This window comes from Anolis sagrei, chromosome 3 (assembly GCF_037176765.1).
Source record: "Anolis sagrei isolate rAnoSag1 chromosome 3, rAnoSag1.mat, whole genome shotgun sequence".
Classification (NCBI taxonomy): Eukaryota; Metazoa; Chordata; class Lepidosauria; order Squamata; family Dactyloidae; genus Anolis; species Anolis sagrei.
The window spans coordinates 243,603,204-243,617,421 of record NC_090023.1 but is presented as its reverse complement, the minus strand read 5'-3'; the positions used below and the strand labels follow the sequence as shown (position 1 = coordinate 243,617,421).

Sequence of the window (14,218 nt, the reverse complement as noted above, 5' to 3'; positions counted from 1 at the left end):
GCTTGTACCCTATTGAAATAAAAAAGAGAATTAGTTTGACTTGACTTGTTTTTAAGAAATACATGTTGACTTTTAGTAATCACAACATTCTTTTCTAAGTGATTAGAGAATGCCTCCTTAAGGATCTGCTCCAGGATCTTTCCTAGTATTGATGTCAGGCTAATGGAATGGTAATTATTTGAATCCTCTTTTCCCCCTTCTTGAAGATAGGGACAACATTTGCCTTCCTCCAGTCTGCCGGGACTTATCCTGTTCTCCAAGAATTCTCAAAGATTGTTGCCAGTGGTTCTGAAATGACTTCTGCTAGTTCCTTTAATACCCTTGGATGTAGTTCATCTTGCCCCAGAGAGTTGATTTCATTTAGAGTAGCCAGGTATTCCTGGACTACTTCTTTACCTATTTTGGGTTGCATTTCCCCAATTACCTAATCTGCTCCATATTGTTCAGGTTGAACACCAATCTCCTTTTGGGAGAACACTGAGGAAAATAAGGTGTTCAGAACCTCACTTTTTCCTTATCACCTGTCAGCATTTCACTATCTTCTCTACACAGAGGTCCTGCCATTTACTTTTTCTTCATTTTTCTACTGACATAACCAAATAACTTATTTTTTAATTGTTTTTAATCTCTCTGGCAACCATGAGCTCATTTTGTGCTTTAGCTTTCAGACTTTTTGCCTGCATGTTTTGGTTATTTATTTGAAATCCTCTTTGGCAATTTCCCCACTTTTCAATTTCTTATACACATCTCTTTTAAGCCTTAGCTCAGTCAAAAGTTCTTTGGACATCCACTCTTGTTCCTTTAGACTTCTCTTTTTTCTCCTTGTTGGCACTGATTGCATTTGTGCCTTCTGTATCCTGCTTTTAAGAAACTCTCATCCATCATTAACTCCCTTTTCTTTTAGCATTCCTATCCATGAGATCACACTCAGTATTACCTTACATTTCTTGAAGTCAGCTCTCCTAAAATCTAGAATGCATGTCTGACTTCTCTTAGTTTTCCCCCTCAGATATTTTAACATCACTTTGAGAAATTAAAATGTGGGAAGAATACTGTAAAGGAATATTTGTTTTCTCTCCTAGTGAGGAGAAAACTACTAAATAAAATGGTTGCATTGGCTTCAAATCTGTTTTTAACTCATTATGATGTTGAATGTTTCTGTTTAAATTATTTTTAAATTGTTTCAAGATGTTTAATGTGTTAATATTATATGTAAGTTACTCTGTGTTCTTTTAATATAGTGAAGAGTAGAAATATTTTATATTATAGAAATAAAGGCATTCTCATATGTGAGGAAAAATAATTGAGGATTTGCACACTGTACTCTAAATATACTACAAAATGGGGGACGCCTGGCTCGAGAGCAGTACGTGTGAAAAAGATCTTGGAGTCCTCGTGGACAACAAGTTAAACATGAGCCAACAATGTGATGTGGCGGCAAAAAAGCCAATGGGATTTTGGCCTGCATCAATAGGAGCATAGTGTCTAGATCTAGGGAAGTCATGCTACCCCTCTATGCTGCTTTGGTTAGACCACACCTGGAATATTGTGTCCAATTCTGGGCACCACAATTCAAGAGAGATACTGACAAGCTGGAATGTGTCCAGAGGAGGGCGACTAAAATGATCAAGGGTCTGGAGAACAAGCCCTATGAGGAGCGGCTTAAGGAGCTGTGCATGTTTAGCCTGAAGAAGAGACGGCTGAGAGGAGATATGATAGCCATGTATAAATATGTGAGGGGAAGCCACAGAGAGGAGGGAGCAAGCTTGTTTTCTGCTTCCTTGGAGACTAGGACGTGGAACAATGGCTTCAAACTACAAGAGAGGAGATTCCATCTGAACACGAGGAAGAACTTCCTGACTGTGAGAGCCGTTCAGCAGTGGCACTCTCTGCCCCGGAGTGTGGTGGAGGCTCCTTCTTTGGAAGCTTTTAAACAGAGGCTGGATGGCCATCTGTCAGGGGTGTTTTGAATGCAATATTCCTGCTTCTTGGCAAGGGGTTGGACTGGATGGCCCATGAGGTCTCTTCCAACTCTTTGATTCTATGATTCTACTGCAAGAAAATATACATACCAAAATTTGATTTAGCCTTAGGCAAACTAAACACTCCTCCTTTATGCCAAGTTTTACACAGTGAATGATTGAAAGAATGAATGTCTAGCCCTGCAGAATACCATGCAGGCAACTTCCCTCCTACACCATTACAGCCTATGCGAACGTTAAAGAAGCAGAGGTGGGTTTGGAATCATTAGGGAAACGTACTGTTCTTTTTTTACTGGCCATATATATTCAAGGATTTTGTATCCACAGATTCAACCATCCATAGCTTGATTTTTTTAAATGCTCACATATGTAGAGATTGAAATTGTCCCCTTTGTACACAAAAACTCCAGTTCCTCAGTAATCTCCATGGATAAAAATAGGTGAAATGAATATGATCTCAGAAGCCAGGAAACTGTTTTTTCCCCTGTATGCAAGGGATTAATTGAACAACATGGAAAAACATGTGTATCTATCTTTGCGAATCAGATGTGACCTCCAGTGTTCCAGGATACACACCCTTGAATCATAGGATTGGTTTAAAAAAGAATTAAATCTCATTGAGCAGATACTTTTCTGAGTGTAGGGGCTCACTACGTTTAAGAGAGGTATAGGTAACACTTTCTTATAATATACAAGATGTTCATCAAGCCTGATGGATCGTCAGGCATGATTCCATTTGTGAGGGGGCTGCACTTGCAAACTCTTCTGCATGTTAAGATAATGTATGGAAGGTTTTTGTGAAGATCATTCAAGTTCCTGCTGAACCATACCTTAATTTAAATGATTCGTTCGTAAGTTGGTAAATTGTCATCTACCAAAACCCATAGACAATGCAAGTTTATTTATTTATTTGTTTGTTTGTTTGACTTGTATACCGCTACTCCCAATTTGGCTCGGAGCGGTTTACAGTAACAATACAATTAACTTTAAAATACAATAAAAACAAGAACAAACAGAGTCCCGAGTTATTCACCCACTGAAAGCTTGTCGGAAACACACAGGCACCCAGATGGAGCCGATTTAGCAGGGGGTTGTATGCTCCCTGTAATCCACTCCTGTTTGTAATTGGTCCACTGCTCTTTGAACTAGTTGTAGTTTCTGAGCCATCTTCAAAGGCAGCCCCATATATAGTGCACTGCACTAATTTATCTGAGATGTAGCCAAGACATGGGTCACTGTGGCCAGATCTGGCTTTTCAGGGTATGCGTGCAGCTGACTCACAAGTTTAATTCTGTGAAGGCCTTCCGAGCCACCGCTGATACCTGAGCTTCAAGGGGCCCCCCAAGCAGACCTGTGAAGTGTAATCCCATTAAGAACAGGTTGATACCCTATACCCTGATTGGCCTCTTGACTGACCAGGAGGATCTCTGTCTTGTCTGGATTAAGCTTCAGTTTGTTAACCCTCACCCAGCCCATCACAGCTGCCAGACACTGATTCAGGACTAGGGCAACTTTCTTGGCTTTTGGTGGAAATAGATCTGTGTGTCATCAGCATACAGATGGCACTGAGCTCCAAAACTCTGGATGACCTCACCTAGCAGTTTCATGTAGATGTTAAATAGCATAGGGAATAAAACTGAGCCTTATGGGACATCACAAGCCAATGGCCAGTGGTCCAAGCAGGCACCGCTCTGCATAATCTTCTGGCTCTGGTCCTCCAGGAATGAGTGGAGCCACTATAAAACAGCACCCCCAAGTTGCATCCCGGAGAGTCGAGCCACTAGGATACAATGGTCAATGGTATCTAAAGCTGATGATTTATTCAAAAGAACCAACAGAGACACACTCGCCCTGTCTCATTCTCTGCAGGGGTCATCCATCAAGGCAACCAAATCCACATTATCTGCTTTAACTCGATTATATGAGTCTACACTGCCATGTAATCCAGTTCAAAGCAGATAATCTGGATTTTATATAGCAGTGTAGAAGGGACCTCAGATAGTCCAGTTCAAAGCAGATAATATGGATTATCTGCTTTTATAGTCTGGATTATATGGCAGTGTAGAAGGGTCCTATGATATACCAGGCAAGTATGGAAACTTTATGTACCACTAAACATGGGTAGATATATGTGTATGATATCACAAGCTGCTTTCTTGCTACTCTCAACAGCAAGTGAGAAAATGGAATGCGCCATAATAGAAAAGCTCCTGGCTGTTTTTGTGGCATCTGATAAGTAATGTTGTCATTTTTATCTATGTAGCCAAAAAGTGTGAAAAACAAATTATGGAGCATACCATATTAATACCACAATAAATCAGCACTATGAAATATATGATTTTTCAAATGCTGTTGGATCAGCAGTACCCAAATTATCAGTGTCATGTTGTACGTTTCAAAGGGCTTGATAAAGATCTTGTTCATCAGATCAGTAGAGAAATCTGCTTGCTTTTTGTTTTAACTGTGTGTAACTCCTTTCAAGAACATAAGTACTTAATTGGTAATGATTGCAAAAGGTAAGAAACCACCTTTTAAATCTCTGTGCACTGAGGTTACCTCTTCTCTTAAAATGCATTGGCAAGCTTCCTAAGCATATTTATGGAAGGAAGACTTTTTTATCCACTATTCCTTTCTACAGCCACCAGTGACTGCTAAAAAGTGTATGTAGAAAGGAGTATAAATATAGGATTATGACAACAAAGGCAAAATGAGGGCATTACCTCTCCCAAATTTTACTCCCTCCCATGAAATTTCCATTCATTGAATTGCAATAACTTAACTGAACATTTAAAGGTAACTTAACTGAACATTTAAAGGTAAAGGTAAAGGTTTTCCCCTGACATTAAGTCCAGTTGTGTCCGACTCTGGGGGTTGGTGGTCATTTCCATTTCTAAGCCGAAGAGCCAGCATTGTCTGTAGATACCTCCAAGGTCATGTGGCCGGCATGACAACATGGAGCACCGTTATCTTCCCACTGGAGTGGTACCTATTGATATACTCACATTTGCATGCTTTAGAATTGCTAGGTTGGCAGAAGCTGGGGCTGACAGCAGAAGCTCATGCCACTCCCTGGATTTGAATCTGCAACCTTTTGGACACCAAGCTCAGCAGCTCAGCGATTTAACCCACTGCGCCACAGGAGGCTCCATTTAAAACATAAAATTTAAAACATAACTTAAATAAACATTTAAAAATTCAGTAAGTGTCCAAGAAGCACAATCTCTTTTACATTTATGAAGCATTAAAACATTTAACTTAATAGCTGATTACATATATCTAGAGTGTACAGTGTAATATAGATGTGATGTGAATATATATAGTAGCCATATGTGGTTCTACATAGCAATGCATTTAAGATCCCAAAGAAGCATGGCACACCTTAAACTAAAATTCTTGATGCGGGGCTCCTTGACTCTCAGGAGTAGCTTTCCATAGCAAATTGCTGGCTGCAAATGAGAAAAAGAAGTTAGAAAACAGCTCCTCCATAAGCTTCTTTAAATTAACTTCTCTTGGGACACAAACTTTTATTTTACATATACATTATCTTTTGCCACAGGGCAGCATATGAAGCTCAACTGAAATAAAATATGAATTTTTAAAGCAAAAGTAATAAAATTACATCAAGATAAAATCTGCAGTGACTCAGCAGAATATCAAACTTTCAAATTTAATCATCTCCTCATATCTGCCTGAGTCTTAAAAAAGCCGCATAGCTCTGCAATCAGCACTTTACAAGTCAGCACAGATGCCAAAGAGTTTGATCTGCAGATATGATGAAATCTGAGTGGGAAGCTTCTTGACTTACACTTCCATCTCCCAGCCATTACATGGTGGTAGAGTTTAGAAAAGTTAACTTTTGGGAGACAATGATTCCCAGATTCTCTCTGCCCGTGTTCATTTTCATGGATTTTTTTTAAAGGATTAGTGAAAGCTAATTACTGATTCTTTGAAAAATAAATGGTGGATAGAACCACATGCTTAAAACTGAGAGTATATACATGCTCACACGTGCACACATACAAATATGTATACATGGCTGAAAGATCTTTTCGGAGATCAATAAATAATAGAGACCAGATGGTTCCAAAACATTGCATTTAAACTGATAAATCTAAATCATGTCAAATCTCTTGCTTCTTTTTGTTAAATCTTCCAAACTGTTTCTTTTTTTGTCAGCATTTCTGCTTGGCTCATGTTACTTGTTTTTGTTCTGAGGACTCTTCCACACAGCTGAATAAAACCCCACATTATTTGAATTGGAATATATGGCAGTGTGGACTCCAATAACCCAGTTCAAAGCAGATATTGTGGGATTTTCTGTTTTGATATTCTGGGTTATAGGGCTGTGTGGAAGGGCCCCGAAACACTGAAGAAAAGGTGCTGCTATGTAGTGACAGTTTATGTCAACGTATTTTAATTTGTTCATTTGGAATACTTCTTATCTAATTATATATTTGATGGTCAAATGTTACTACTGCCATTCCATAACCCTTGCACTGCTATTCCATAACCCTACAAATCTGGGTTCTCAGGACACCCATTTGTTTTTTTAAGGGTGCATCTACACCAGTGGTTCCCAACCTTTTTTTTTGTCCAGGGACCACTCTCCAACGTTAGTACCAAAAGAGTTATGAATCAGTTTTTGGTCAACTTTAGATTTGGTTTGGTTATTTGGGGTGCTGATTCAGAAAATTGCACTGGATAGACCACATCAGCTCTAGTTTATGTTACAGAACAAATGTCATCCAGTAGTTGCCATCTGCTTGACCACACAAAACCACATTTAATCATCTAGAGCTGATGTGGTCTATCCAAGAGGATAGAGTGGGTCAGTGACAGGGAAGGAGTGGCAGGCAGCACGAAAGGAGCAGAAATAAAATAAAATAAAATAAAGAAGAAGGAGGCTTGCAGACCACATTTTCGTTTTTGTGGCCCTCTGGTGGTCCGTAGCCCATAGGTTAAGAACCCTTGATCTACACTGTGGAATTAATATAGTTTAACATACTTTAGCTGCCATAGCTCAATGCAATGGAATTATGGAAGCTATGATTTTAGAATGTCTTTCATAGTCTCTGCCAAAAAATGCTGGTGCCTCACCAAATTACAAATCCTAGGATTCCATATCATTATTCATGGCATTTAAAGTGGTATAAAACAGCATTAATTCTACAATGTAGCTGCACCTTAGATGGTTTTCAGTGATGAGTGATGGGAAACTAAGGACACAGCAAACAGAGTGGGTTGGGGCCAAGTATAAGAGCTTCAGATCAATTCAGGCAGACAAAACAGAGCTCTTTCTTTTTGGCCTGAAAAGTCAAAATCAGTTCCATACATCTGCTTCTCAAGCATTAAATACCCCGTTATCTCTGATTGGAGATAGCTGCAGAAGGCTGAATGTAATTTTCCATCCATGAATTTTATCAAATTGTAATTTTCTACCCTGGGTTAGACAACCTGCTATTTCCATATGTTTTAGACTCTAGCCGGCTGAGTTTGTGGGGATTATTTAAGCCATCTGCAGGACACAGGTTGCCTATCCATGCAATGTTTTGCAGCATTTTAATCTCAGCTGTTTTTCTTTCTTATAGAGGTGTTTGACTTCTAAGGCCCCTTCTACACTGTCATGTAATCCAGATTATCAAAGCAGATAAACTATATTATTTGCTTTGAACTGGATTATAATTCAAAGCAGGTGATATGGATTTTATATGGCAGTGTAGAAGAGGCCTATGGGATACAATGAAAAAAAAATCAATTATTGGTATTGACAGTAGAGTATATTTAATAAAGCTAAACCTAAGTAAACCTTTCTCATCATTGTATCTCTCTGTGTAGGAAGATAACTAAGGAACTAAAAAATATTACTTCTCAGTAGACCCCTTTGTGTATATCCCTTTCTTGGTGTGTGCCTTCATGCCATTTTTTATTTACTCTAAGGTAAATCTCTCTTGGCAAGATTTGTTCATAAATGTTTTCCTTTAGCCATCCTCTGAGAGAGTGATTTGCCAAGGTCACCCAATGGTTCTTTTATATTCCTTTCTAGGTGTGAAAAATACCCTGATGAGCAATGACATGGCTTTTGAAACAGTGGAGGCTCCATGGAGCCCAAAACACAAGATCAATCGAATGAAGATGGTAAGAAATGTGCTGGATACAGAGAACAAAGCTGCTTTCCGCCTTCATGACGACATGCCCAAGCACATATACTTTGCAGCCAACAGCACAAACAAGTGGGGCCACAAACGTGGTTATCGGATTCAGATGGTGAGCTTTTCTGGAGATCATATGCCAGAAACAGATCCAATGGAACGAGCCATCAGTTGGGAAAGGTATGCAACAAATATTTAGTCACTCACATCAAGACTAGTTATCATCATTATTGAGTTTATATAATATGGAGGTACTGATACCTTGAATGTAGAACTTCAAAGTGATGGAAGACGGGTCTGTGTACACACTGCTCTGTCATTGTTCAAGTTCCACTTTAGGTATTCCCAGTCATTACATTTGTGTAATATAAAGTTTACATGAGTCTGAATAAATTCCCAGAGGGTAAATGAACCAGTTAATCCCAGCAAAAACAAGAGTCTTATGGCACCTTAGAAGGTAGGAAGGAAATGAAAGGCAAAAAGCACAAGCAGTGATTATCACTCCACTGCCTATATTTCCCATTTAGTGGCATCATGAGGACAGTGTAGGAGGTGTAAATTGCAATGAGTGACACCAGTGATGGAAAGTGAAAGCTCCAGGATTGAGCTTTCACTCAATCCTGGAGTGAGGCATCTAGCTACTCTAGAAGGTTTCAGTGCACAGGAGGAGGAAGAAGAAAAAGTGACACAGTGAACTGATGCTCTTTTTGACTGAGCCTCTTGGGTGCACTGAGGCAATGGAGGGGGTAACATCAAGGCTGGCTAACCACAGAGGACCCCCGGTATTTTAATCTGCCACCACAGATAATTAGGTTAGAGAGAGAGACCCTGGAATGCTGGTTGTTTGTTGAAATCTTCATTACTTCTATTAGGTTGTGTAGAAAAGTGAATTTTTGCAGATGTTGCTCGTTATCTGGTTGTGTGAGAAGGAAGAGTTCATAGAATCATAGAATCATTGAGTTGGAAGAGACCTCGTGGGCCATCCAGTCCAACCCCCTGTCAAGAAGCAGGAAAATCGCATTCAATGCACCCCTGACAGATGGCCGTCCAGCCTCTGCTTAAAAGCTTCCAAAGAAGGAGCATCCACCACACACTGGGGCAGAGAATTCCACTGCTGAACAGCTCTCACAATCAGGAAGTTCTTCCTAATGTTCAGGTGGAATATCCTTTCCTGCAGTTTGAAGCCATTGTTCCACGTCCTAGTCTCTGAGGCAGGAGAAAACAAGCTTGCTCCCTCCTTCCTATGACTTCCCCTCACATATTTATACATGGCCATCATGTCTCCTCTCAGCCTTCTCTTCTGAAGGATAAACCTGTTCAGCTCTTTAAGAAGCTCCCCAAAGGGCTTGTTCTCCAGAACCTTGATCATTTTGGTTGCTCTCCTCTGGACACATTCCAGCTTGTCACTGGAAATCCTTACCTAGTAACTGGATGTGTGAACCATATTTCACTTTTTCTGTCTATTTCCTATTGTGGGTGGAATTTGTGGTTTGCAGTTTATGGAATGATGGATAGCTGTTAGCACATGCCATAAAGGAATGCACACATAAGTACATACACAAAAATTTACACATGCCAAATATCCACAAAACACACCAATTCAATGAAGGACTGGATCCACACAAACACAAATATGAAAAAATAAGCCAAGAAAGAGATAAATGTCATACTGTGAATGTCCACATACTACTGCCAGAATTGGGCATGAACTGAATATGGAGGTAAGATGGGGAAGGCATTCACAGATCACAAATATATACTTTATGGATGTTTATGTTAGTCTGAAGATAATTCCTTAACAATTATTTATGTTGCTGATTCTTGGGGCTCTCTTCTTAAAATACTAGAACACTGTTCTTAGGAATGGAAGTTGATTAATTGTTTTGCATCTCACTGTGGTATTCTGTGTTGTAAGAATTTTGCACCAGAAATAGGTTTATATTTACTTTATCTAAACAAGAAATGAAATGTACTTGCCAGTTTGAACTTCATCAGGCAAAGAGGGGGGAAATGAGGAAAGCAGAGGGAACCAACTTACTCCATTCCCTCCCGTTTCCCCCCATCTTCCGGGATGGTCAGCCATTTCATGTACCTACAATGCCTTTCCTTCACTTTCTGATGCTTTGAGTTGGGTAACACTTGATTCCTGAAGATGGCTGCTAGGCTCCATGTCTATGTGCTTAGGAAAGAGAACGTCATGGAGTCCCTCTGAAAATGCCCTTATATCGTGTGATGGCCTCCATGGGACTTTCATGGGGCTCCATTTCCTAAGTGCATGAAAATGGAGCCTAGTAGCCATCTGATGAGGTCCGTAACATTGGGTCTGTTCATCTGCTGTTTAGGTACAAGCTAGCTGTTACCAAGCGGAAGGAGAAGGAACCATCCAGTACCAGCCCTTATAACATGCTTGACCCATGGTCACCTACAGTTGCCTTTGCTGACTTCATAAATAATGAGTCCATCGTTAATGAGGTGAGTCACAAGATTCTTTGAAACTTGCAAAGGCATCAGTGATGGCCAGAAGTTCTTCTGGAGCTCTGTGGGAATGGTGACAGTAAAGGTAAGGTGACAGTCTGGTGGGGCTTAACATGTTTGGACTTCACCCCACCGTGACAGAAACAGACAGTAGAGTCAACCTCAGGGTCAATCCAGAACACTGTTACTCCTTACTGACCTTGGATTTTCAGAGTACATGTAAATGTGCCCTGGTATTGGGCAAATGGGTTGGGTCTTCACCTCTAACTAGAAGTGGGAAGGACACAAGGGAAGAAGAGAAGGAGAGAAATGTGGCATGTTTTATGAGTTGACACTGGGTGCAAACGATTGAATATACATATATTATAAAAACAAAAAGACTTAGAAGTTTGACTTTCTGGTTTGTCCTTAGACTGAAGATCTTTTTAAGTAAACATACATTCAAATAGGTGACCATTCTTAAAGCTACGATGAAACTGGTGTATCTTGCCGCTATTTTCTCTATGTGTCACACCCAGTCTCATGCAACATTTCAGAATTTATTTTTAAACCAATTTAAACTTAACCTTTTTAAATTCATGAGTTGTAGTAAAAGCTTAAGCAACATTATAGTAGTTCAGCATGAGGGTCATTTTGTTTTCATGCTAACATTCCTCTTTCCCTCTTTCACTACGTGATTTCTGCTGAATCTGTCCTAGAAACGATAGCTTGGAGCTAAGGCAGTCGAAATACAGTACAACTAACTGTTAGGCTTCATTTTGTGTCCTGTGTTTTCACTCTTTAATCTGCATTGGGGTAAACATTATGGGGCCCTTGCCAATATCTCCTTCTTAGCAGAGGACCTACTTCCAGGCTCTGAGGATCTCTGTCCATGTTGCTTATACCTCTTGCTTGTCACTTTGTGTTCCTCTGTGCTGCCAAATGTTCAATGACAGCAGTATAGATGGGGGAATAGTGTCTATGTACTAGATACAGATGAATCTCCAAGGTACACAATTACAAGGTTTCCTAGTTATGGCAATCTCTCCCATTACTCATTTAGACTGGAATTCTATATTTACTTTTCTGGAGCCAACAGTTCTAAATATGATTTTCTTCTGGGCAGATTTTATAAGATTGTACTGTGAACTTACTCTGATCAATGATTAGATTGTATTAAACAACTTGTGGGGCACCTTGGGACTCCAGAGGCTGTCATTCTTCAACTCTCATTACTTCTGCCCAGCATGGAAAATTGTAAAAGGCAATAGCAGTTGAAGTTTAGTAACACCCTGGAGGACCACAGGTATTGAACTATCATTCATGATCTGCTGCACCACGCTTGCTCAGTTTCTCTAACTGATTTTCTGCATCATATCTGAACACATCATTTTTTTGTTTTTCTCTCCAAGGATCTGGTTGCTTGGATCAATACTGGCTTCTTGCATATCCCACATGCTGAGGACATACCCAACACTGTAACACTGGGAAATGTGCTTGGATTCTTTTTGAGACCTTATAATTTTTTTGATGAAGATCCTTCCATATATTCTCCGGACAGTGTTTTCTTCACCAGTGAGCAAGACTTCACTTCCTGTGATGTCAACCAGCTTGCATGTCTACAAAAAACAGCTGCATGTGTTCCCAACTTTCCCACTTTCACCTACAGTGGATTCCAAAATATGACCAAACTCTGAAACCTGTTGTAACGAAGATCAATGAATATCTGGGGCAGGGGGAACAAAGAATCCCACCGCTGCCACCACTGTAGTAAAATTAGAGGCCACAGTTTGGGCAGAGTGGTCAAACGATCCCACTTCTGCCACCCAAAGCAAGAGATGATAAAGTATTATAAATGACCGATGATATTGGTAGGTATGACTGCCACCACCTCAGATTTAATGGTCTGAGGAACCAAAAGGTGTGAATGTGTTGTATGTAAGGTGTGTTTGCCCTTAGTTCTTCTATTGCTTCTTCGCTGGCTGACTGGACTTTAAAGAGATTTTTATTATTGACTTGACTTAGTTCTGAGGAGATTGACAGACTGAAGCTGACACCAGTTAAAAATGAACTAGAAAAGGTTTATTGGACTTTAAGCAAATATCTACTCATAGAATGAGCGGTACAGAAACTTGATTCAGTTGTAGAGGCTTAGTATATTTAAATCAGGAGTTTCACCGACAATAAAGCTTTTAAAACTGTGAGTTTCCTTAAACACACTGCTCTATTCCTAGAAACAGTATCACTTAGAGAACAGACTCCTATCTGTCTCACACACAGGACAATAAGCTCTCTTAAACTTCCCCTAAGTCTAAGAAGACAAGTCTTTCTGTTACTGATCCTCTCAATACAGTAACCTTAGCTCTTGTCTGCTACTTATTCCCTATCCTTAAGGCTCGCTTTAAAGCTTTCTTTCCCTGTCAGACTCCTATTTAGCTTCCTCTCCTAAAAATCCCTTCCTTCTGTGTCTGATGTCAAGACACTTCTCTCCCTTGTCAAAAGCTGACAGCCTCTTTCCCTCTCTCAACCGACTCCTCCCCTAATTGCTCTGACCAATCAGGAGTCGGCTTGACTCCTCCTCCTGCTTCTGCCTGTCTTTCAAGATGACAGCTACTGTCCTTCAGGCTTCGGCTTGGTCGCCTTAAAGGTAGATTTCACTACACCTGTTATTTGAATGGCGTGCATATGTTTTAAATTAGAAGGGAGAAAGTAAACAGTTAAACTATATATAGTGTAAACTGCAATGTGTATGAAGAGAAGCTCTCCCTGAATTTTTTCTGTCCAATAACTTTGAAATCCAATTCTTATGATTTTTTTTTTTTAAATTCACATTGCTTGTATTTGTAAAGTGGATTTCCTGCAGGTCTTTTTAAGGGTTCGGATATCCCAATCAGATTTCTGCATTGTAATTGATTTTCTCCACCAGTTGTGCTCCTGTACAGAAGTTGATTATAAATTGTATGACTTTAACTGTATTGGTGTTTAGATTGGCTGCAGTAATGCTGGAGCGGCCTAAGTCAGAGGAGTGCGTTGCCATGGAGACGATGCTGTAGAGAGAGAAGTGGGAGGAGCTTAGAGGGGAGAGTTTGAAAAACGACAGTTTATGTTCAGTTAGGGTTTTGGAGTCGGAGTTAGCAGTTGAGAGAGAGAGAGTGGGAAGTAGAGAAGCAGTGTTTGTGAATAGTCAGAGGTTTCTTCAGTTTAGGAAGGCTGAAGGGGAAACCTAATTAGTTTCATTAGTTAGAGAGGACTAAGAGAAGCTTGTTTAGATCACTAGTTAGAAATGAACTAGAGATCTGGGGTTTGATCACGGAAGGATCAAACAGGAAGGCTATTCACCTCAGGAAACATTGTTTAAGAAAGTGCTTCACCACAGTAAAAGTCAATTACAAATTGTAACATCCAGAAGTGTGAACTGTATTGCAACCAAGTTACATGTAAAGTTCTCAAAGTATTTCCAAGTTTATCAACAGCCTGCAACCATACGCTTTGTTCAAAATAAACTTGTTCTCTTTTGTTTGAAGACTGCCTCATCTCCATTAATTCTGCGTCCAGTGTGCCATATCTCCCAATAATACCTCACATCACACATTGGTGGCACCATTAAGAGTAATAAATAATAAATCGTCCCTC

The 14,218-nt window shown here is 39.9% G+C and overlaps 1 protein-coding gene across 4 annotated transcripts in view; it reads left to right on the top strand.

Moving 5' to 3' along the window:
- LOC132770573 (amine oxidase [copper-containing] 3-like) overlaps positions 1–14,108 on the top strand; it is a 57,209-nt gene extending 43,101 nt beyond the window's left edge. For all 4 annotated transcript variants that reach the window (XM_067466006.1, XM_060767666.2, XM_060767667.2 and 1 more), the window contains exons 2-4: positions 8,026–8,311; positions 10,474–10,603; positions 11,998–14,108. In XM_067466006.1, coding sequence (XP_067322107.1) covers positions 8,026–8,311; positions 10,474–10,603; positions 11,998–12,282 — 701 coding nt within the window. In that variant the 3' untranslated portion in view covers positions 12,283–14,108. The remainder of the gene's footprint in view (positions 1–8,025; positions 8,312–10,473; positions 10,604–11,997) is intronic.
- The last annotated feature ends 110 nt before the right edge of the window (positions 14,109–14,218 follow it).